Raw genomic sequence first — 26,551 nt, forward strand, 5'->3', positions numbered from 1 at the left:
TAAGGATATGACATTTGTTTATTGGGTCAAGTTACATAAAGCAAAGAATGCATCGCTGAGTTTTAAAGAACATGTCAAACATTTGAATGTGGTTCTGATAGTTCACAGTGATATAGGACAGCACAAGTCATTTCCAAACATGAGTGCTTTTGGCAAATGACTTGAAGCCAGGAAACATCTGTACCTTTTATGGGCAACTAATGTGTGATTTGTCAATAATTATAGGTGCATCCTCACTTCAATGTCATATTATTTAAAACATCAAAGGAGAAGGCAGCAGGTATTGAAAAAAAGTGTACCTGGAACATACAAAACTGCAAGCTTGAACAATACGGCTGACATGCAAACATGGAGGTGGGAGTGTTTTCATGCAGACTGCACTCACGTGAGTCACGTTTGACCTTGTCGGAGGGAGCACAAGTTGTTTGGGGTGGGGGGATTCAGTACAGTATCTCACTCCCCTCTTCCAAAGGGACCTTTACTGCACAACGTTGTTGAGGTGATATTGCACATGGTTGTGTACTGCATGAGATGATACTGACGGTCCAAACGAGAAGACGTATTTCAATAAAAAAAACACACAAAAAGCCACAAGACAAGTGATTATGGAGACAGGCACAAAAGGTGAGTGAAAAGACAAAAAAGATGTTGTGTTGCTTGTATGTGACACCACCATGCACACGTAACAAAACTGGGCAAGCGATCAATTTGAATATTTGCCCTTCGTTACCATCATGGTAAAAAAAAAAAATAGCAGCCATTAATAAAATCACGGACGAGAATTCACAAAGTACTCAAGCGTTACAAATGTACATTCCTTCTAAGTGCTTTCTTCAGCTGTGTGTGTGCTTTGCTTTGTTCCACGTCACAAAGGCTGTGGAAGAATCCCCGCCCACATTCAAGATATTATCACCAAACATACACACACGCTTTGTAAACTGTAGGATGACAATATTATTATTATTGTTGATGTTATCAAACATGAATGGAATGGAATATTGAAATGTCTGGAGCCGCTAGTAATGATTAATATATACTGCAGTCTGTAAATGATCAGCTACATGGAGCATGCAATTCAACCTACAATTGGCAGTTATTTCCTTCACACACGCACACGCACACGATCACGCACACACGCACACGCACACGATCACGCACACACACACACACACACACACACACACACACACACACACACACACACACACACACACACACACACACACACACACACACACACACACACACACACACACACACACACACACACACACACACACACACACACACACACACACAGTGCTTAGTGCACATGCGCACAGCTGTGGAAAAGGAGCTTTTTACGAGCGTTGTTGGGTGTGGCGCGTGAACAACACTGTTAGTCACTTGTGTAATTGAGGGCTTGCAAGCACATCTTAAAGCCCACCCAAACCTTTTGAGGTGAGTCTACTGGCTCTCCACGCCATTAATGGACTTGACCTTTCCCGCGCTCTTTCCTCTCACCCTTACTTGTGGGCTGCCGTCTTCCATGTCTCCTGCAATACATAAGTAATAGAAAATAATCATGCAGTTGACGAACCTGTGACTGCATATTCCCCCCCTCCAAAGTGCATGAGAAACGTGTTACTGCACCTTTAAATCTTTCTACCAGAGGGTCAACGAAGTCTGTGTAATTGCTGTCCTCACATTCCGAGAAGCTCTGTGGAAGGAGACGGACACGTGATGGGATGACACACATTCAGTCAACTGCACAGGGAAACGTTTGCCGTGCTAGACTGACCTGATCTGATAAAGGTTTGCGTATATTAAAACACATGCAAAATTGAAATCACACGCAAAGCTGATTTACTAAACTTGTGTGCAGAGGATTGTGTCTCCTAAGTGAGCAGATTTGAGAGCGCAATACATTTAGTGTGTTCTTATATTCTTCAAGAATATGCGGAATATATGCTAAAAATTAGAATGCCCACAATACTGGGAGAAGAAGATGCAAATGTAATTATTTAATAGTGTGATTTATCAAGGCTGTAACTGTTCTGCAGGCGCTATTTTTCATCTACATTTATTTAGCATGTCTGAAAAGTATGTGCAATCTGACACTGTTGCAAACATGGCTGTGAGAAAGGTGGTGATTGTGTTGCAAAATGTCAACATATTTGGACTATCAGAAATGAAAAATCCGCCTCCAGGTGGGGCACGGGTTCTGACAGTGGTTTGCGCTTACGCACCAAACGGCAGCTCAGAGTACCCACCCTTTTTGGATTCACTCGAGGGAGTACTTGAGAGTGCTCCCCCGGGTGATTCCCTCGTTCTACTGGGGGTCTTCAACGCTCATATTGGCAACGACAGTGAAACCTGGAGAGGCGTGATTGGGAAGAATGGCCGCCCGGATCTGAACCCGAGTGGTGTTTTGTTATTGGACTTTTGTGCTCGTCACAGATTGTCTAAAACAAGCACCATGTTCAAGCATAAGGGTGTCCATATGTGCACTTGGCACCAGGACACCCTAGGCCGCAGTTCCATGATCGACTTTGTAGTTGTGTCATCGGATTTGCGGCCTCATGTTTTGGACACTCGGGTGAAGAGAGGGGCGGAGCTTTCAACCGATCACCACCTGGTGGTGAGTTGGCTGCGATGGTGGGGGAGGATGCCGGACAGACCTGGCAGGCCCAAACGCATTGTGAGGTTTTGCTGGGAACGTCTGGCAGAGTCTCCTGTCAGAGAGAGTTTAAATTCTCACCTCCGGAAGAACTTTGAACATGTCACAAGGGAGGTGCTGGACATTGAGTCCGAGTAGACCATGTTCCGCGCCTCTATTGTCGAGGCGGCTGATTGGAGCTGTGGCCGCAAGGTAGTTGGTGCCTGTCGTGGCGGTAATCCTAGAACCCGTTGGTGGACACCAACGGTGAGGGATGCCGTCAAGCTGAAGGAGTCCTATCGGGTTCTTTTGGCTCATAGGACTCCTGAGGCAGCGAACAGGTACCGACAGGCCAAGCAGTGTGCGGCTTCAGCGGTCGCGGAGGCAAAAACTCGGACATGGGAGGAGTTCGGGGAAGCCATGGAAAACGACTTCCAGACGTCTTCGAAGCAATTCTGGACCACCATCCGCCGCCTCAGGAAGGGGAAGCAGTGCACTATCAACACCGTGTATGGTGAGGATGGTGTTCTGCTGACCTCTACTGCGGATGTTGTGGATCGGTGGAGGGAATACTTCGAAGACCTCCTCAATCCCACCAACACGTCTTCCTATGAGGAAGCAGTGCCTGGGGAATCTGTGGTGGGCTCTCCTATTTCTGGGGCAGAGGTTGCTGAGGTAGTTAAAAAGCTCCTCGGTGGCAAGGCCCCGGGGGTAGATGAGATCCGCCCGGAGTTCCTTAAGGCTCTGGATGCTGTGGGGCTGTCTTGGTTGACAAGACTCTGCAGCATCGCGTGGACATCAGGGGCGGTACCTCTGGATTGGCAGACCGGGGTGGTGGTTCCTCTTTTTAAGAAGGGGAACCGGAGGGTGTGTTCTAACTATCGTGGAATCACACTCCTCAGCCTTCCCGGTAAGGTCTATTCAGGTGTACTGGAGAGGAGGCTATGGGTTGGACTCCGCCAAGGCTGCCCTTTGTCACCAATTCTGTTCATAACTTTTATAGACAGCATTTTCTAGGCGCAGTCAGGGCTTTGACGGGATCCGGTTTGGTGGCTGTAGGATTAGGTCTCTGTTTTTTGCAGATGATGTGGTCCTGATGGCTTCATCTGGCCATGATCTTCAGCTTTCACTGGATCGGTTCGCAGCCGAGTGTAAAGGGACTGGGATGAGAATCAGCACCTCCAAGTCCGAGTCCATAGTTCTCGCTCGGAAAAGGGTGGCGTGCCATCTCTGGGCTGGCCTGGGAACGCCTCGGGATCCCCCGGGAAGAGCTGGACGAAGTGGCTGGGGAGAGGGAAGTCTGGGCTTCCCTACTTAGGCTGCTGCCCCCGCGACCCGACCTCGGATAAGCGGAAGAAGATGGATGGATGGATGGAAATGAAAAATATTAAGACATATTGTCTATTCAGCAATATCATTTTATGATTTTATAGCTGCAGGCAGATTTAAGAGTTGAAAATAAATTCAAATTGTTTTTAAAATTCCGTTTGAGATTAATTATTATATCTCCTATATGATAAATATGTCTAATAAAATGCAATTTCTTGTGTTAGGATTATTCCAGAAGCATGAATGTGCAGCTGTTGTGATGGTCACTGCCTCCATGCAGAGCATCAGCAAGCAAAAAATAGCTTCTGAATGCAGAAAAGATGTTACAGATTATAAATGTGTGCTGCTTGTTCAACATCTTTCACAGGTTGGAGAGCATAATAACATGAATGTGCAGGGAAATGAATGTTCCCATGGCTAAATCCAGTACATGCAAAACCTCATTTAAATAAGGCGGTGTACACCAGTTTTTAATTGCACACAGTCTTAATACAGGAAATCACACAAAACACGGCCACTTACAGTACACGCCATTTTATAGTTTGCACATGCTGTTTAGCGTGCTACTTGGACCTTAGGAGATCAGGCTCTTAGTGTACCGTAGTCACATCCGGAAAAGTCTGCTGACGCTCGCTGCTGCTGCGGAAAAAGCTAAGTACTATCTTTCTATCTGTGTGCTTCTAATTGTTTACAGCTTTCTTTATGCCTTCTCAAACATATTTAGTAGTCTTATCAAACTAGGCAAAGCACCCACTCTCTGTCTCACCGCCCTTCTCTCAGCTAAGCTAGTTGCGGCTCCAAAGGCTTCTGCTCCCTCACACTCCTGCTACTGCTCCGAAGACAGAAAGAACTCGACTCGGTGAAAGAAACAACATACCCTGTCAGACCCTCTGTGTGTGGCGCTCCAGACTATAATTGATAGCTGTGGTCTAAGACAAATAATAAATGAACCCACACATCGCAATATGATAGATCTAGTCCTTGGCCGGGGGTTCACCACCTCCAAAGTTATGATACTCCCGTACTCTAAAGTAATGTCCAATCATTACCTTATAAAATGTGAAGTTCTGACTCATTGTCAACAAGCTACTAATAACCACTGCTTTAGCAGCCGCAACATTAATGCTGTCACAACTACGACTCTTGCTGGCCTACTTCCTTCGGTAATGGCGCAATTCCCAAATTATGTGGGCTCTATCAATAACCTCACTAACAACCTTAACGATGCCCTGCGCAACGCCATTGATAGTATAGAACATGCTAAAGCTAAAAAAGGCTTCCAAAAGGTGTACCCCCTGGTTTGCAGAAGAAACCAGAGCTCTTAAACTATCATGTAGAAAGCTGGAATGCAAAGGGTGTGCGACTAAAGTTTCCTGTTGTTCCCATTGGGTTGAGTTTTTTCTTGCCCTGATGTGGGATCTCACCAGAGGATGTCGTTGAGGCTTGTGTAGCCCCTTGAGACATTTGTGATTAAGGGCTATATAAGTCAACTTTGATTGATTGATAGTAGTATTTCATTTGAGACACAATGAGGCATATTGACACAACAAGCAATGAGAATTGTCTCTCAAGCTGCACAATGACAATGTGAGCACAAGTAATGCTTCCCAATACTGGCCCCTACACTACATTCAATGCTCCAACTCAGGATGATGTATGACTGCACTTATGAGATGACGCTTATAAAACAAATCATGTCATTATAGGTTGTTGTTAAAACATGGTTTGCACATTGTTTGGCCTCTAAGGAAACAGATGGGTCTAACCTAATAAAATGCTGATGTCAGTCTTATATAAATGTGCTGTAGTCTGTAGTTCTTTAAAACCACAATGGGGACTTAACAAAAAAATCTTATGTGACAAAACTAAATAAATAAGGAAAGGAATTAATAAATGTTTATGATTTTGATTCTGCTCAACGATTCAGCTCTTTATTGATTCTCATTTGGAAAAAGAGGATAAAACAGGTTGATTAGCATCAACTTTGTTTGGTTTTGAAAAACACTGCAGCGTTTGTGCCATCGGGAATCATTAAAACCGGCAAATGATTCCCAGGAATCGAAACCCTGGGACCTGGTTTTAAATTCCCATCCTAAGCATGGAACGTACCTTTTCTCTTGGCCCGTAGGTCTCTGCACACCAAACCATTCCATACAGACACAGGAATGTAATGAAGGCCTGAAACGATAGCACATTTATGAAAAAATATTACATTTCCCTCAAAAAAATTGCATGTAAATGTTGAAAGACGCAATAAACAAGGTGAAGTTCTCGTAGTTCAGTAGTCTCTCACTATATTGTGGATTTAAAAACAATTTAAATTAATTTTTTAAGCATAAAAACACTAAATAAAGTATAAATATCAATACTACAGTAGTAATGGCCACTAGAAAAGACTAAACCAATCAGAGCGCACTGTTCACTATTGTGGTCACTGATTGGCTCAGCCCTGACCAACATTACTATTTTGGGTGTAAATGAGTGTAAAGTGCTAGTGTTACCATATCTGAGTTATTGTGTATAAATATGGGGAAATAAACACTAAAGTACGCTCCATTCACTAACTGTGTTACAAAAAAAGGTCAGTTACAATAAAACATAATGTTGGCTAAGGAGAACACTAAAGCCTTTTATTTATTGAATCAAACATATAGAAATTTAATAACTTGGTGCATTTGCAATCAGCTCAAATTATGCACAAAGCAAACTATAACTGATACCCAAAAATGCACAACATGAGGAAAAAAAATAACTTTAGAGAAAAATCAAACTTAAAACATGTGTATGCATGTACAACACTTAAGACTTTTACTATACAAGTATGTCAAGTTAAATTATGGTAAGGATTAAGCAAATAAATCTAACAATGTACTAACATGATCTAGTTTAAGAAATTGTTTAAGTGTTTACAAAGTGCAAGGAAGAATAATTCTGATAAACATTTTGAACTTTATTGAAAGTGAGATAATCTTATTTATCTCATTATATAGATCAAAACTTACCTAATTATTTATGATAACTTTATTTTTTGTTTATGTAATGAATATTTATTTACTTTTTTTTAATTTACTTACTCGTTTATTCACTGTTTTGTTACGAATTGAGTAAAAACAAAAGGGTTAGTAATGACTATGGAACAAAAAGGGGTAGGGCTAAAAAAGATCTGCTTTGTCTTACTCCTTTTTCGACATACAGTAACGAGAAACTGGAAACGTGATGAATCATAATGTAATTGTATGCATGTTCGAAATAAAATAACACCATACCCAGAAAGGTGCCTATGCGTTATTTTATGTTTAAGGGATTCTTATAATATTATAAAACATATACAGTGCATCCGGAAAGTATTCACAGCACTTCACTTTTTCCACATTTCGTTATGTTACAGCCTTATTCCAGAACAGAATACATACATTTTTGTCGTCAACATTTTGTATACAATACCCCATAATGACAATGTGACATTTTTTTTTTTTTGCAAATTTATTAAAACAAAACAACTAAGAAATCATGTGTACATAAATATTCACAGCCTACGCACAATACTTTCTTGTTTCACTTTTGGCAGCAATTACAGTCTTAAGTCTTTTTTGAATACGATGCCACATGCATGGCACACCTACCTTTGGGCAGTTTTGCCCATTCCTCTTTGCAACGCCTCTCAAGCTCCATCAGGTTGGATGGGAAGCGTTGGAGCACAGCCATTTTCAGAACTCTACAGAGATGTTCAATGGGATTCAAGTCTGGGCTTGGCCTGGGCCACTCAAGGTCATCTATAGAGTTATCCTGAAGCAATTCCTTTGATATCTTGGCTGTGTGCTAAGGGATGTTGTCCTGCTGAAAGATGAACCGTTGTCCCAGTCTGAGTGCAAGAGAGCTCTGGAAAAGGTTTTAATCCAGGATGTGTCTGTACATTGCTGCATTCATCTTTCCGTCTATCCTGACAAGTCTCCCAGTTCCTGCCGCTGAAAAACATCCCCAGTGCATGATGCTGCCACCACCATGCGTCACTGTAGGGATGGTATTGGCCTGGTGATGAGTGGTGCCTGGTTTCCTCCAAACATGATGCCTGGCATTCACGCCAAAGAGTTCAATCTCATCAGATCAGATAATTGGTGCATTTTGGCAAACTCCAGGCGGGATGCCATATGCTTTTTACTAAAGAATGGCTTCCATCTGGCCACTATACCATGCAGGCCTGATTGGTGGATTGGTGCAGAGATGGTTGTCCTTCTAGAAGGTATTCCTCTCTCCACATAGAAATGATTTAGCTCTCTCTAACAGGGTGACCATCCGGCTCGTCGTCACCTCCCTTCACCGCCCATCTCCCCGATTGTTCAGTTTAGACAGCCGGTCAGCTCCAGGAAGAGTCCTGGTTGTTCCAAACTTCTTTCATTTACGAATGACAGAGTCCACTGTGCTAATTGGAAGCTTCTAAGCAGCAGATATTTTTCTGTAGCCTTCCCAAGATTTGTACCTCCAGACAATCCTGTCTCGGAGGTCTACAGACAATTCCTCTGAATTCAGTTTGGTTTGTGCTCTACCATGCACTAAGTGTGAGACTATATATATATATATATATATATATATATATATATATATATATATATATATATATATATATATATATATACATACACTATATTGCCAAATATATTTGGCCACCTGCCTTTACTCACATATGAACTTTAAGTGCCATCCCATGGAATTGTCCAAAATGTTTTGGTATCCTGGAGCATTCAAAGTTCCTTTCACTAGAACTAAGAAAAACAACCCCACACCATAACTCCTCCTCCACCAAGTTTCACACTCAGCACAATGCAGTCCAAAATGTAGCGTTCTCCTGGCAACCTCCAAACCCAGACTGGTCCATCAGATTGCCAGATGGAAAAGCGTGATTCATCACTCCAGAGAAGGCGTCTCCACTGCTCTAGAGTCCAGTGACGACGTGCTTTACACCACTGCATCCCACGCTTTGCATAGGACTTGGTGATGTATGGCTTAGCTGCAGCTGCTCGGCCATGGAAACCCATTCAATGAAGCTCTCTGCGTACTGTACATGGGCTAATTGGAAGGTCACATGAAGTTTGGAGCTCTGTAGCAACTGACTGTGCAGAAAGTCTTTGCACTATGCGCTTCGGGATCCGCTGACCCCTCTCTGTCAGTTTACGTGGCCTACCACTTGGTGGCTGACTTGCTGTTGTTCCCAAACTCTTCACTTTTCTTACAATAAAGATGACTTTGGAATATTTAGGAGCGAGGACATTTCACGACTGGATTTGTTGCACAGGTATCATCCTATGACAGTTCCACGCTGGAAATCACTGAGAGCAGCCCATTCTTTCAGAAATGTTTGTAGAAACAGTCTCCATGCCTAAGTGCTTGATTTTATACACCGGGCCAAGTGATTAGGACACCTGATTCTCATCATTTGGATGGGTGGCCAAATACTTTTGGCAATATAGTGTGTATATATATATATATATAAATATATATATATATATAGACAGGTGTGTGCCTTTCCAAATCCTGTCCAAACAACTGAATTTATCACATGTGGACTCCAATTAACTGTAGGAACATCTCAAGGATGATCAGTTGAAATAAGATGCACCTGAGCTCACTTTTGAGCTTCATGGCAAAGGCTGTTAATACTTATGTACATTCTTTTTTTTTTAATTCAATTTGCAAACATTTCTGAAAAAAATGTTTGACATTGTAATTTTGTCCCCAAAATCTCGAGAATTTTGGGGACAAAAAATAATTTATTCCATTTTGGAATAAGACTGTAACATAACAAAAAGGGACGGCGTGGCGCAGTGGGAGAGAGGCCGTGCGCAACCCGAGGGTCCCTGGTTCAATCCCCACCTAGTACCAACCTCGTCATGTCCGTTGTGTCCTGAGCAAGACACTTCACCCTTGCTCCTGATGGGTGCTGGTTAGCGCCTTGCATGGCAGCTCCCTCCATCAGTGTGTGAATGTGTGTGTGAATGGGTAAATGTGGAAGTAGTGTCAAAGCGCTTTGAGTACCTTGAAGGTAGAAAAGCGCTATACAAGTACAACCCATTTATCATTTATCATTTATAACAAAATGTGGAAAAAATTAAGTGCTGTGAATACATTCCGGATGCACAGTATTTAGAAGGTTGTAAACAGGTGTTGTATGCTCTAGGTAGGAAGGAGAATATTGAACTTATAATTCAAGATTCCTACTTCACAGGAATTAATTTACCGCAGTCAGGCCGGGAACCAATTAACAGCGATAAACAAGGAACTACTGTATATCATAGTAATCCCCAAATCAGTGTTTCCCATACATTCTACATGCTATAACAAAACAAAACAAAATAGTGTTGTGATGCTGATCTTACCAAACACAGGAGCCAGAGGATCACATACAGGACTTGCGTTTTGGAGAACAAGTCCTGTCCAAATTTAATGCATGCCAAGGCCTCCAGAAAGGCTATGGCCCTGCATTGGCAGGGCAAGAAAGGCAACAAAAACAAAAACAAGTTTAAAATGCTGTAACATTAGAAACAAAAGAGTAAAACAACACTGTGCTGTTTAGTGGTCTGAACAGGGTGTTATTCGCTTGAAGTTGTATGCATGGTAACACATCCTAGTATGGGCGAACTGTCTTAAGGACATGTTGGTATGTTTACACATTCAATTCATCATGGTTAACATCAGCACATTCTTTTGCCTCAGGCGTTGTATTTGTATAAATATATGAAGTGACTTACCCAAACACCCAACACTGGGTCCCAACTCTCTTACACTGTGTGTCTGTGAGGTACGCGTAATACTGCCTACAGCAAAGCAAGAATTGTATGGGTGAGGTTTAAAAAAAATGATGCATACTAACGATGAATGTTGCATTAAAGCTCTTTCACCTGACTGTTGGCGCTGTGATAATACCGACGAACAGGATCCTACACCAGCTGAGGGCGTGGCTTGCCGGAAAGACGAATATGTGCTTGAGGAAAAAGGTGTTCAACTCCGTTAGCTGTAAAGACACACATACACAGGACAAGGATGCTCACACACTTTGAATTTCAGATAATTTCAGATAGTTTAACATTTTCATGAACTCTGTATAGATATGATTAATGCGTTCTGTGCGATTTTTACAGTTACAAAGGTATTTGGACACCTGGCCATTCCACCTGCTGGAAGTGCGAATGGAAGTACATAAGAATTTTTACCATGTTCATCTTATTATCCATGATGATGGCTTTTCTTTGGCGTACTACTAACAGAAGAGCCAGCTTTACGCTTGGGAGACGTAACGAAGTGCAACATTTTTTTTTACTGAAGTTGAATGCAAGTAAAACTAATACGCCACGTTATTCTTCTTTAGTGTAGATGCGTGTGTTCTTCCGTAAGTAGTTCTTTAGTAAATGCTGTGTTTAAGGACCAAAACTACGTTTTAAAATTCATTTATGGCAGTGTGTTTGTGAGCATAGAACATCGTAAACTGGGGACTACCTGTATAAGTAAATGGTAAACAGGCTTTACAAGTCTCGGATGATATCAGCTTGCATCTAAAATTTCCGATATAAGCTTTGATACAAGCGGTCCTGACCTGCAGCGTGTTTACTTGTGTGAAGTTGGACTGCCACTTAACATATAAAATGTCCTCCAATAAGCACACAAGATTGAGTCTCTGTGTGCGATTAAGGGCGCAATGCCTTAATGGAGGAGAAAAATATTTGATGTTGCAGTTTCATTTTGAACATGCATCTAGCATCCTTCCGTCAGCTGCTGTTAGCATGCAGCAGGCGATATGTCGGGAACGTTGCCACATCTTGTTTATAATGTCTGTAGTTTGTTGACTGGGATGCTCACTCATCCATTAATTTAACTGCTAACTTTGTTAGTGTTCCAATAACTTCAATACTAGCTCAAATGGGGCGGTACAGCTCGGTTGGTTGAGCAGCCGTTCCAGCAACTTGAGGGTTGCAGGTTCGATCCCCGCTTCCGCCATCCTAGTCACTGCCGTTGTGTCCTTGGACAAGACACTTTACCCACCTGTTCCCAGTGCCACCCACACTGGTTTAAATGTAACTTAGATATTGGGTTTCACTATGTAAAGCGCTTTGAGTCACTAGAGAAAAGCGCTATATAAATATAATTCACTTCACAAATGTTTTGTCATTCCATCGAATTAAGTTGTTGGTGAGGCACAAAGATTGTGTGTTAGATGTGAGAGGTATCACTCCTGTTTATTTTTGTTGGCCAAACTGTTGCACTGAAGTACATGGTTGTTGTTGAAGAACAAATCTTGTTTATTTGACTTTATCTTCATTAGCCAAACTGCTTTGTGCTATATTGATATCAAAAAGTAAACATGTTTTTTACATTGTGTTTTTTTTCATTCCACAAAGTAATTACCGGTACTTTAATAACCATTCATGTGACATAGCATTTTGTTAATGTTCTATGGTGTATAATTAATTCCTATACGACAGATTTCTGCTCAAACTCTCGATGGATCTGTCCAGATACAGCATGTACATGTACACACATTAGTACATGTAAATGTGTGTACATAACTTAAAAAATACCATTCTCTATGAAAATGTAAAAATAGAGATAAAGGCATCATATAATAAAAAATCTGACACGCTGATACTATTAATGAACAAAAACATAAATACTTATCTTTAAATATATAGATCCAGAATCTCGAGCATTTATATTAGATAACCAAATTACACGATTGCGCCGCGTTCACACCCCAACACTGTTTTACCAAACATAATGAATAATCATGATTAATAATCCTGATTTCAATATTGATAAAAATAATCTTAATTATTATTATGCCCATAACCGTATGTGTATATATATATATATATGTATATATATATATATATATATATATATATATATATATATGTGTATATATATATATATATATATATATATATATATAAATATATATATATCAGTCGTGGTCAAATGTTTACGAACACTTGTAAAGAACATAATGTCATGGCTGTCTTGAGTTTCCAATCATTTCTACAACTCTTGTTTTTTTGTGATATAGTGATTGAAGCACATACCGGTACTTGTTTGTCACAAAAAACACTCATGATTTTTGGTTCTTTTATGAATTTATTATGGGTCTACTGAAAATGTGACCAAATCTGCTGGGTCAAAAGTATACATACAGAAATGTTAATATTTGGTTACATGTCCATTGGCAAGTTTCACTGCAATAAAGCGCTTTTGGTAGCCATCCACAAGCTTCTGGCAAGCTTCTGTTTGAATTTTTGACCACTCCTCTTGAGAAAACTGGTGCAGTTCAGCTAAATGTGTTGGTTTTCTGACATGGAGTTGTTGCTTCAGCATTGTCCACACGTTTAAGTCAGGACTTTGGGAAGGCCATTCTAAAACCTTAATTCTAGCCTGATTTAGCCATTCCTTTACCACTTTTGACGTGTGTTTGGGGTCATTGTCATGTTGGAACACCCAACTGCGCCCAAAACCCAAACTCCGGGCTGATGATTTTAGGTTGTCCTGAAGAATTTGGAGGTAATCTTCCTTTTACATTGTCCCATTTACTCTCTGTAAAGCACCAGTTCAATTGGCAGCAAAACAAGCCCAGAGCATAATACTACCACCGCCATGCTTGACGGTAGGAATGGTATACCTGGGATTAAAGGCCTCAACTTTTTCTTTCAAACATATTGCTGGGTATTGTGACCAAACAGCTCAATTTCTGTTTCATCTGACAACAGAACTCTCCTCCAGAAGATCTTATCTTTGTCCATGTGATGTCATGAAAACAATGACAAAGTGGACGAGAGAGAAGAGACGAGAAAAAAAGCTATCACATTTTTACAATTTCTCTTTGTTGTTCTTATTACAAAATATTTTTTGGGGTGGTTTTTGTTATTGTTTACAAAGTCAGGGAGTAAGTATCTGGATACAGGAAGGCTTTGAGGGCAAAATCCAAATGATTTAAATGGGAGCCAACAGTAGTTCTTGCTTTTCTTTAGTTATTGTGTACTCAACACTTGATTTTGTTTTAAAAATTGTATGTAGTGTTCAATACTACAAATGTAATATCATATGATTAACCAAAAACTAGCACATTCTAAATGTAATAAGATACATTTATAAATATGTGTTATTATGTATTTAAACATTTTCAGTTCTATGACCTATTGTCAAAGTATTGGATCAGGACTCGAAATTGTATCGGATGGGGATCAGAGGCCAAAAATGTTGATCAGGACATCCCTACAGGATACTTTAGTGAGCTTTGCATGATAGGCTGTGTATAGTTTGCATAAAACCAGTCTTGATGTGTGTAGCACTTATAACTACTATTATTGAAAATAAAGTCATCATGAACCATCTGAACTCAATTTACCAAAACACATGAGAGCTTCACTTTGTCCAAGCTCCTCTTATTTCCACAGAACGACAATGAGAAAGAAGACCTGCGGCAGTGTTATTTTGTCATTTTGGTCTAATGCCTATGTGACCGAACCATGCTGGGCCGACCTCAATTGCCCCCACCTCCTGTTTTTCACACACTCATAATTAAAGTTTGAAGCTAGTGAGAGGTGAGCAAGTGCAGGATGACATTGTTGCATTAATGTACAAATAATAAGGAAAACTTCAGTGTGCGTCGCAAGCTCGGCCAATTGCTCGAGACATGGCAGCCTTGCTGCAGAGGGCCTCCTTAGTTTTAATTGCTCCTGAGTAATCCAGCCTGGCTTTGCCTTTGTATGGGATTAGCTGTTAAAGCGCAGACAGCAGGACACCGCATGCATTAAATGGATACCATTGAGACGGGTTTTAGATTTGAGCTACGGATGAGGCAATTAGATTAGCAGGGACTTAGCATGCAGAACACACAGGATGATCCCCGCCACCAGAGACGGAGTGACCCACCTGCCAAATGATCATGAAGAGATAGACACCCATCACTCGCTGCAGGGAAGACTTAGGATCCAGCCAGCGCACGTAGGTCCAGCTAGCTGGCGTGAACTGTAGCGCGGCTCGCTTGATCTTGCCCGTGGTGGTGTGGATGTCCCTGGATGACAGACGCAAGGACGAGATGACACAAATTTTTGCGGAAAGTTTTGTTTTATAATTATTATTTAGAAATCTTAGTAAGGCTAGACAATTGATCAAATTTTAATCTCAATTTCAATTTTGGCTTCCTACGATCATAGAAATATTATAACTGGAAAAAACCATTAATGGACCGTGCAACGTTCATGGAAATTCCTGAGATTGTAACCGTGAAACGGATGAGTGAGCGTGAAATGAAAAAAATAGCACGTCTACTAGACGTTTGGTATCTCACCATGGTTGCTACTTTTTATTTGACAAAGTTCGAGTGTGCCGAATCAATAATCACTAAACTAAAAAAAAAAGTAACACAACAAATTTCTGCGTTAACGTACGGTACCCATAGACGGAATTAGAAAATCGGCAATTAAAACTAAATTTGTTGTTAAACAGAGAATATTACAGAAATTGACATACATGTAGGTGTCATTGTGAGGAGAATGAACATTTGTTTGGAAAAACAATGTGTTCATTCATCCCCACTCTACCACCAGGTCCTGAACTAAACAATGTGGAGATGGTTACTTGAAACATCGACTTAAAGACGACGCTAAAGCTAGCAAGAACAATTCATACACCCACAACACACCGCATCTGCTTGTGTTGTTGTGAACATCATCATTGATGTAAGATCAATGTACAAACAGGACATCAGTCTCAACTTGAGAGGCTCGATCCAAAGCAGTGATTTGGCATGACTGTCAGTTAAAATGTAAACGATACTGAGCCCTACGTAAAGATTGGGAAAGTTAGCAAATATAGTTTCTTTAAAAGAGCACCTTCATTTGAAACCAACTTTTCTTACCTATTGGTACCTGCTGTTGTATTATTGGGATCAGCATAAGTCCCGAAAATTTGAAATCACACCGTGGAGGCTTTGCCGGGATATTTATAAAACAATCTTGCCTTCCTTCCTACTGCTGCTGAACGAACAGTTTGGAATATGCACAACTGTGACATCACTGGTTGGGATTATTCATGTATGGTATAAATGTACCCAAAGTGCCTTGCACGCATCTGCCTTTGTAGTCTGCGCTGTAGTCAATAAGTTCCTTCTTTTTCTCTATCCTCTTGTTATGGGGCACACTGGCTCATATATGCACATGCCTCCTCTGCTGTTGCCATTTGTAATACAAAGTAGCGTATAGTTCCAATTTATATCAATCAGTATACTAAATACGGAAGCGCCAAAAACTACAACAAAGATGGCGGGGAGAATACGCAGTCAGAGTGGAAGCACGTAAATAAGATCCACAAAACGGTGCATCCTGAAGAGACGGTTAGAAAGTGGCTTGAAAACGGTCCATAAAACATACAGTAATCCATGAAAAAATTTGACCAAAGACCCATCATTACATGTTATGTAGACCACGAGAAAGTGTTTCCAATGTAGAAAAAAATAACTCATTTAATATGACCCCTTTAAGGCACAAAATCAACAAAGTACTTCATTGGTTATTGTGCACAGTTCTGGTATTAATGCCCATAAGTGACTTAAAATATTGCATACACTTTAATTCAGCTGCATCTGTAGCCAAACAACAAAGTAAGGATGGGCGATACGGCCTAAAATCTAAATTGCGATATCATATGTTATTTGGTATGTAAATGGTACAACAGCATATATTTAACAATATCAATTTAAATTATTTCATACTAATGGCTTGGATTAAAATCATTTTCGTCCTTAAAGCTCTCCTGTGTCCAGCCAGGAACGTATTTCCTGAGTTTGTAAACATTAACAAAAACGACAAAAGATTTGGTAGAAATGAAAATATCGATCGAACCACTGTTACCATATAGTGATATTTTACTTGGTATCGTTACTGTCCATATTTGTATCGATAAACCCTTCTGTTTACGTTCAAAAGCTGTAGCTTAACAGATAGCATATCCTCCTGCGATGTGTAGTATGGCATGTTTCCCTATTCCTCGTCCTCCAGTGAAAATAATACTTGTAATCATTGGCCGCAATGGAGGCGAGAATTTCTGATTCAGAAGTGGCTTTGCATTGTGGAGGGAAGTTAGCACCCAGCAAAATGGTATAGTGCCTTAAGGCGTTTGTTCGCTAGTCTGAATATTGTGTTGCTCATCTCACTCATGGATGATCGGCAGCATATAACTTTGATCCAAATACATGCCGAGGTGATAGTATTAAAAACTCTATTGTCGGCATAATGGATATCAGAGGTGTCCAAAATGGGACCCTGGAGCCATTTGCAGCCCACAGTACATTCTAAAAATACTATTACAAAAACATACATTAAAACACGGGATAAAAGAGCATACAGGTGAAATGTAACAATAATAAGTTGCAATGTTAACTCTAATAACACACAGCTGTCATAAAGGTTGCTTTTTTTCTTTAAAACTGACATTGTTCAAAATAAATATTGTTATGAATTATTGACCTGTTGAAGGCTCTAATTACTTCACATCAAACATTATTTTTGAGGGGGAAATATTGCATATATTGTGTGTTTGCCATGAAAAAACTAAGTTTTCTATGACAAAAGGGCCTTAAACAAGACACAGAAACTAAAAAAACATTAAAAAAAACCATAATAAAAACTTGTAATCGACAGATAGATCTGAGGTTCAATGTTTCAATCAATCAAGTTGATCCATTTGAAGTTGATCTAGAGATTTAAGTGTTGAAAGTAAAAAATAAAATAAAATAATGTATGACTTATATTTAACGCTTTCATGAGGGGGAATATTTTTGGATCCTTAAGACTTTTAGTGGGCTTTTTTGTTTTAAACTTGTCATTGTTAAAGTAATAATGAATCAAAATCAATGTTGTTATGAATTAATGACCTATTAAGGCTCCAATTACTTCACATTAGAATTTGTTTGTGGGGGAAATGTTGCATAATTGTGTTTTTGCCATAAAAACAGTGTTTTTTTTAACATAATGGGCATCAAACATAAGAACAATGAAAACCTTATATCGTCAAATGGATCTGGAGTTGATCTCGAGCAGTGATCCTCAAACTGTGGTACGTGTACCACTAGTGGTATGACAAAGAATCACTTGATTATTTAAGTTAAAGTACCAATGATTGTCACACACACACTAGGTGTGGTGAAATGTGTCCTCTGCATTTGACCCATCACCCTTGTTCACCCACTGGGAGATGAGGGGAGCAGTGAGCAGCAGCGGTGGCCGTGCCCGGGAATCATTTTGGTGATATAACCCCCAATTCCAACCCTTGATGCTGAGTGCCAAGCAGAGAGATAATGGGTCCCATTTTTATAGTCTTTGGCATGACTCGGCTGGGGTTTGAACTCACGACCTACCAATCTCAGGGCAGACACTCTAACCACAAGGCCACTGAGCATTATAGTACAATGTTTTATTTTCCTATAATCAAACACAGAGTTACTGTTCAAACCGTGTGTAAAATTACACCGGCCAAAAATATTAAATATACTTGCTAAATAAAACCTCTGCCTTTTTTTTAATTAATACTTAGGCTAATTATGCTACTGTATTTTAATGTTAGTTGTTATGGTACCACCAATTTTTTTCTGAAGTGGTACTTGGTGAAAAAAAGTTTGAGAACCACTGATGTAAAGATTTAAGCGTTGAAAGTGTGTGAATGTGAGTGTGAGTGTTGTCTGTCTATCTGTGTTGGCCCTGCGATGAGGTGGCGACTTGTCCAGGGTGTACCCCGCCTTCTGCCCGATTGTAGCTGAGATAGGCTCCAGCGCCCCCCGCGACCCCAAAGGGAATAAGCGGTAGAAAATGGATGGATGGAAAAAGAAAAAAATATACAGTATATATGTATACATATATACTGTATGTATATGTATGACTTATTTTTAAAATGTTTATGATTGAGAACCTTCCAGGTCCCTGGGACCAAACTTTAGGGGAGCCCTAAAGGTTATAATAAATATTTATATTGTAATGGTTTGAAAAATGAAAAATATCAAAATGGTCCCTGCATGCTTTGATTTTTCAGTGTGTGGCCATAAGTGGCAAAAGTTTAGATACCCCTGATTTACGTGGCATATCGTCTTATGGCACAACCCTGCTACTAAGTATAAATGTGTATGACATACTTAATACTGGCCCAGTGGTAGGTCCTCATCTCCAGAAAGCGGCACACCGTCATGCCCAGCCAGATGCCTCCTCCGTTACACAACAGAATGTCCAGAATCACCTGGTCCCACCAGCACTCGGCAAAGTTAGGCAGGAGATGCATGAAGAAGAGCTGAAAGAAAAACATGCGTGAGAGTGATGACCGATGACATCGGTTGCTGTGGCCGTACCTCGGTCAGCTCCCAGGTAATACTGATGGTCCAGCAGAGGCCGTAACTTCGGATGAGCAGAGCTTTCATGCCCCAGCCCCAAAAGTGACTGAAGGCAAAGATGTCCAAATGGCTGAGGATCCTCTCCCAGGTAATGACATGGCAGTTGACCGCATACTCCTACAGGACGGCAGCATTGACAATCTCAGCGTCTGCTCACACCTCACTAACCGACATAAAAAAGCCCACCATGACTTACCATTATGTCTGCCTCTCTTTTGGCGTAGCGCAGGTTCGGATCCAGCCAGTACATTAACTGTTTGACCTGCCGCCAGTTCAGGAAGATGATGAAAACCAGGAACAGGAAGTAGAGGACGCTCAGGCCTTAACAACAAATGGACATAAGAATCAAATCAAAGGTATTTGTGTAAGCTAACTTCTACTTAAAATTGGACCAAATATGCGGTGCTGCTGTGTTCCTTTTCTTTCTCTGACAAACACACCACATGGTGGCACTCTTTTCAAACCCCATTTTGATCCTGTACTTCAGATTTATTTCGTCACACTACAAAACCCCCCACAGTTTTTAGCTCGTTCACAAAGATTTAACAAAAAATATTTTAAAATTATAAAAATGAAAAACAATTTTTTAAACTTGGGACGTCCCAAGACCAGATTGCGGATGCGGCCCACGAGATGTAGTTTGTGTTAGTGTTAGTTTGTGTTAGTTAGTGCTAACCACTAAGCTAGAGAGCTTAAATGTAAACAGGTTGGTGATCCATACAAATATAGACAGGATGACACCAAGCATATAGTATCAATCAGTATATGGTCAATACTACAGCGATCCAATTTCTTTATTGTCAAAAAATATTATGTTGTTTTTGTTATTGATAATAAGTGCCTGGGCTAAAACCTAAGGTTTAAAATTTAGAGCCAAGGGTAAGAAATATTTTTAAAATGTAGTTGATAATGTTTCACCGTCATCCTGTATTTTTGTCTGATTGTAATTGTGATCCAAAATGTTATTATTCATTGATCTTGAACATTTTAAGCTCAGTATCAGTATATGAATATTAGTTTTGACAAAATAATACAACTGGAAATGATGCAATCTTACCACATATGTCAGCAGCAAAATTAGGAGCCTTTGTAACCAGCTTTGAAATGGTTCTATTACATACCAAATAATATATCGTTATGACAGGAGGCTACAATATATATTTCAGGCCATATCACCTATCCCGAGTACACACCTTCAAGCGACTGACAAGCATGTGTGTGTAAAATCTAAACAGGATTAGTTGAAAAGCATGCAATATGTCTTTGCAGGGGACTTAGCGGCTAAATTCTTCTAAAAGGGAACTGCACATTTGGGAATAAGCAGTAGAAAATGGATGGATTTTGCCTATCGTTCACAATCCTAATGAGACAAGAAGACAAAAGGTTTTTTTTGCATTCTAATTTGTAATAATTGGCTCATTTTAGGTGACTAGCAATGCAGCTAATGGGTAGCAATCAATTCAGCTTCTAAATCACTTTAAAAAATGCATCCAAATACCACCAACATTACTTCATTTATGTTTCGTAACCTGTACAATAACCAAGCTGTATCAACATTGTTATTGTAAGAGCAAAAACTGAGAAACCATTTTCCTAGCGTACTAACACATCGTCTTGCGACAGCATGCTACGGCATTAGCCGTAAGCTAGCTACGGCAAGAGGTGCTTCTAGCTTCTTGCGTCAGCAGCTGAATGGCTTTTGAGTTTGCAATACACAATACAATGTGATAGGACACCAATCTATACTAACTGAAAAACATGAACAATCATATAACAGTATCTATAAAGTATTAGCCCACATTTCATGTTTTGTTTATACACAGCTAGTTCAACATTTGTTGTACGGTGATGTGATGCATGTATCATGATCAATACTATAGTGACTCACTCGATGGACAGTTGTGCGTTTTGGACAGTTGTGCGTTTGGTCTAGCTGGCCAGAGACCATTCCAATTGAATTAAGGTAAACACACCAGGGTTTCCCGCAGCGCTTTATTGTTGTGGTGGGGTTAACAGAAAGGTGTTTAGCAGGTGAGCATAAGGCAGCGGACTCCCCCCAAATTGTAATAAACACCTCCCAGTCAACTACTACGCCTTTTGACGTTCTAGAAACATAAACGGCAGCTCAGCTCGCTCGCAGTCCTTGAGGTGAAGGCTAATTAGCTTTTAGCGTAACGCTAGCTCATTTTGCGGTGCGTGCGTGTGTGTGTGTGTTACGGACAGCAAAGCCCTGTCTGTCTGAGAGAAAGACAAGCATTATTGACCTACAGTTAACAACTAAGTTACTTCACTTTACCTTTTTCTGTGTTGATCTGAAGCAGCAAAAAAGGACATTATGTTAAATGAAGAGTTTCCTGAATTCTCTGATAGTTGATATAATAATGTAACTGCATCATAAAGCCTACAAGAACTCCATGGTGTTCAGGGATGAATAGTCTCTCCTATTGCTATTGTACTATTTTTTTCAGTTATAGTTACATTAATCATTGGTAATGTAGCAGCCTAATTTTGAATGGCAGGGTCCCTGCTATCACATGTTGATAAAAATATAAAATGTACATAATAAAAATCAACTACAGGCTTCCCAAATGCTGTAATAAATTAAGCATGACGAGTTGAGCGTGTGTCAGCATGTGGCCCCACTTTTAACTATTTTTTTCAAACGCTTATTGCAAACGCTTACTTACAGTAAATCATTAATTTGACTTATTAAGTAGGGGTGTAACGGTACGTGTATTTGTATTGAACCGTTTCGGTACGGGGGTTTCGGTTCGGTTCGAAGGTGTACCAAACGAGTTTCCACACGAACATATTTAGTAGCTGCCTAAGCTATAGTCTTAACAAGCTGCTCTGCTTCTTCTGCCTCTGTCTCTGTCAGTACTCTACACAGCACACAGCATTGTCCCACCCACACAACCATCTGATTGGTTACATACAGAGCGGTAACAGCCAATCAGCAGTGCGTATTAAGAGCGGAAACAGCCAATCAGCAGTGCGTATTCAGAGCGCATGAAGTCAGTGCTTCTGCGGTGGGGTTAGCAGATAGGTGTTTAGCAGGTAAGCATCAGGCAGCGGACTCTCCCCAAATTATAATAAACACCTCCCAGTCAACTACTAGTAATATCACTATGAGCCCGTTGACGTTACAGACACAAACGGCAGCTCAGCTCGCTCGCAATCCTGGCTTGACGTGAAGGCTAATTAGCTTTTAGCGTAACGTTAGCTAATTTTTTCTGTGTGTGTGTGTTTGTCTGTGTGTGTGTGTGTGCGCGCGTGTGTGTTACGGACAGCAAAGCCCTGTCTGTCTGTTATTTCACTTTACCTTTTTCTTGTGTTGATTGAGCTGTGTTGAAGCAGCAAATAAGGGCATTATGTTAAATGAAGAGTTTCTGTCTCTGATAGTTGATATAATAATGTAATTGCATCATTAAGCCTACATGAACTCCATGGTGTTCAGGGATGAATAGTCTCTCCTATTGATGTTGTACTATTTTTTCAGCTATAGTTACATTAATCATTAGTAATGTAGCAGCCTAGTTTTGAATGGCAGGGTCCCTGCTATCACATGTTGATAAAAATATAACATTTACATAATAAAAATCAATTACAGGCTTCCCAAATGCTGTAATAAATTAAGCATGATGAGTTGACTTGAAACTGTTTAATATTGCACTTTATATGCGTATGTAGAAGAAAAGTTTTGTCATTTTATATAATCTGAACAACTTGAGGCAGTTTAATGTTGATTAACATGGGCAGAATTATTATAGTTGTAGTGTTTACAAATTTGGTAAATAAATAACCCAAAAATGTATAATTTGTTGTTTTCTTACAGTACCGAAAATGAACCGAACCTTGACCTCTAAACCGAGGTACGTACCGAACCGGAATTTTTGTGTACCGTTACACCCCTATTATTAAGTCATTATTTTGATTTTGTAAATTAGTAAGTCAAAATATTGACTTACTAAGTCATGACTTATTAAGTCATAATAATGACATACTTAGTATCTCAGGTAACTAGGACTGTTTTGTGTATTGTTTTTACTTTAAGAAAAAAATATTGAGATATATATAGTATATCGGCATTCAGCATATGGAGCGGAAAACACAACCAAAAATTGTAGGCTTCCTCACGCGACGAAGCCGGCCTACGTCAACACAGTTTGTAGTCTATTGCCCCCCCCAAGCTGTGGTGGCAGCAATGAGATGGAGACGTGATGGCGACAGGCTGAGTTACGCTGTTCCTTACACCCACACACCCCCTTCCCTCTGGAGAGACACCACCTTAACTAACAAATTTTCTGGGGGAAACACTGCACACCATCTATGTCCATCCATTTTCTACCGCTTGTCTCTTTTGGGGTCGCTGGAGCTTATCTATGTCGCCATAGCTTGGCTCCAAGTTCCACATTTGCAGCATCTGGTCACGCCGATCTCACCGTCTATGCTTCCGTCTGCTCCAACGTTTCACCCTCTGTTCGTGCTCGCTTCTATAACCAATAGTTCACCCTCTATATTTTCAGCTTCAAAAAGATAAGGTTGCGAATCCCCATTTGTCCAAAAATAGTCATCTTCGTTGTCTTTTACCAAGTCTGCCATGATTAGAACACACTCGCGTTTGTTTCCGGAAGTAGGAAGACACATTAGTTGCCGATAGTTTGAGGTGCGCTGCTATGGAAACGGAAATCAATGCGCTGAGGAAAGAAGTTCCGGTTTTGCATAAAATGACCAAAACATAGTAAATATTGTACATGTTGTTATGAATGTGTCTGTTACTACATTATATATATTTTTGCAACGTGTATATAAAATGTTGATGTAGGGTTGGAAGTTGTTTGAGGGCTTTGAAGGAATGAAAGTTGCCTCTCTCTGATCAATGCACCGTGAAATGAAGGTCTTTAATGTTAGCGTTTATAATAACAATATCGCCAATACTTGGTTAATATTCAGGGCACCTAATGTAATTACATTATTTTTTTCACTTTTGGCTAGTTATCTATTGGGTTTTTATTGTTGGAATAAACGCATTAGACGCAATGACGTCATGGCTCCCGTTGGCTCCATTGTAAACAGACTTTTATTTATTTTAATTTAGAAGTTATAATGCATTAAAAAAAACGCATGTGTTCTTGTCTCTCATAAGGACTGCGATTTATAGTGCAGTTTCTCTTTAAGTCAGGAGTGTCAAATGTACTCACCGCGGGCCTGAGGTTTCATCCGGCCCGCGGGATGAGTTCGCTTAATATAAAAATGAGCCGAAATTCTTTAATGAAAGAAACTGCTGTTCTAAATGTGTGCACTAGATGTCGCAATAGCAATTCTTTGTATCTTTGTAGATGATGCTCTGTATGTAAAAAAAAAAAAAGAAACCACATGTTAGTGCACCAGTCGAGGAAAATAAGCAAACTACATAAATAACATATTGTAATTTGATTTTGATATTTTAATCTTGACAGACTTAAAATGAACACCAATGAGTTGACTGATGAACATCCATCCATCCATCCATTTTCTACCGCTTATTCCCTTTGGGGTTGACTGATGAACATTATCACGTAATTTATTCAGAAAGTATAAATAACAACAACGTTACAATACTATTAACTGCAACATTTAAGGGTACAAAACAAAGAAACATACATTTTTAAACAAAGAAAACAATCTGAAGTTGTCTTTATTTTTAAGCTATCGTGCCGTGATTTTACCAGGCCGGCCCACTTGGGAGTAGATTTTCTCCATGTTTGACACCCCTGCTTTAAGTCATTGAACATTGAACCGATGCAATGTTTCCGCTACCATTAGCTCTCATAATAACTATTTATTTACACAACGGCATGATATTTATTAGCCTAAAGCAGTGGTTCTTAACCTGGGTTCGATCGAACCCTAGGGGTTCGGTGAGTCGGGCTCAGGGTAGGGATGTCCCGATCCGATATTTGGATCGGATCGGCTGCCGATATTTGCCAAAAATTGCGTATCGGCAAGGCATGGGAAAATGCCGATCCAGATTTAGTTTAAAAAAAAAACTCCGGTCCGTGTTTTCCAACACACCAATTTAAATAATACATTCCACTTTTCTGCTGCTCCGTAATTTCCGTTCCGCATTTTCCAGCACACCTTCAACACATCCACAGGTCTGTGAATTCTCATGCAGTTGCTTTTAGCTGCTGGCATTACACGACAGGCTCTTCTCACTCTTTTCTGTGTCTCCCTCTCACAGACAGCAAGTGCACCTTCTTACACACGTCACATACTGTCACGACATACGTCACATACTGTCACGTCATACGTCACACACTGTCACGTCATACGTCACATACTGTCACGTCATACACGTCCTCCCCGAGCAGAGAGGTAGCAGCATGGCTAACGTTAGCTGTGATGCTAGCGCAGCCGTGCGAGCAACGCTCCCTCTAAGGTGCTCGCCTGTGCAATTGCGCACTGTTTAAGCGTCCTCTGCGCATAGCAAATCTATGCCACGCACAAAATCAAATAAAAAAATAAGCGCATAACAAATTTCGACACACGGACACGACAGAGAAAACAGTTTTCATCATCATTGTTCAAATATTGTGACGTCTGTCGAGACGCTTATCTCCATTCGGTGCCACACGCCCACACCATCAAAATGCAGAGGCAAAATTTCCACATCAACACCGTATGAAAAAATTAGTGATTTTTTTAGTTGTGATTTCCTTCTCTGCATGAAAGTTTAAAAGTAGCATATATTAATGCAGTGTGAAGAAGAATGTTTTAATGTAGACATGCAAGCCTTGAAAGAAAATTTTGAAAATCAAGACTACATTTCCTGCAAATGGGTGCATTGCTACCCTATCTTTTAACTTTAGATTTATTCTCATATCAAACTCTTTTGGCTGTCTTTTTGACACTTACATCCGGCGCCCCCCTCCACACCCTGGATTATAAATAATGTAAATAATTCAATGTGATTATCTTGTGTGATGACTGTATTATGATGATAGTATATATCTGATAGTATATATCTGTATCATGAATCAATTTAAGTGGACCCCGACTTAAACAAGTTGAAAAACTTATTCGGGTGTTACCATTTAGTGGTCAATTGTACGGAATATGTACTACACTGTGCAACCTACTAATAAAAGTCTCAATCAATCAATCAAAACACATAGAATCATCATACT

The 26,551-nt window shown here is 40.1% G+C and overlaps 1 protein-coding gene across 1 annotated transcript in view; it reads right to left on the reverse strand.

The window, feature by feature from the left end:
* The window catches only part of ptdss1a (phosphatidylserine synthase 1a), a 30,976-nt gene continuing 4,425 nt past the window's right edge, over positions 1 to 26,551 (reverse strand). The window contains exons 4-13 of the mRNA XM_061954036.2: positions 19,579 to 19,703; positions 19,341 to 19,499; positions 19,131 to 19,282; positions 14,879 to 15,020; positions 10,861 to 10,973; positions 10,711 to 10,776; positions 10,339 to 10,438; positions 6,077 to 6,145; positions 1,633 to 1,699; positions 1 to 1,535 (exon numbers count right to left, since the gene is read on the reverse strand). Of these exons, the coding sequence (XP_061810020.1) occupies positions 1,447 to 1,535; positions 1,633 to 1,699; positions 6,077 to 6,145; positions 10,339 to 10,438; positions 10,711 to 10,776; positions 10,861 to 10,973; positions 14,879 to 15,020; positions 19,131 to 19,282; positions 19,341 to 19,499; positions 19,579 to 19,703 (1,082 nt within the window). The 3' untranslated portion in view covers positions 1 to 1,446. The remainder of the gene's footprint in view (positions 1,536 to 1,632; positions 1,700 to 6,076; positions 6,146 to 10,338; positions 10,439 to 10,710; positions 10,777 to 10,860; positions 10,974 to 14,878; positions 15,021 to 19,130; positions 19,283 to 19,340; positions 19,500 to 19,578; positions 19,704 to 26,551) is intronic.

The sequence above is a fragment of the Nerophis lumbriciformis genome, linkage group LG04 (assembly GCF_033978685.3).
Source record: "Nerophis lumbriciformis linkage group LG04, RoL_Nlum_v2.1, whole genome shotgun sequence".
Taxonomy (NCBI): domain Eukaryota; kingdom Metazoa; phylum Chordata; class Actinopteri; order Syngnathiformes; family Syngnathidae; genus Nerophis; species Nerophis lumbriciformis.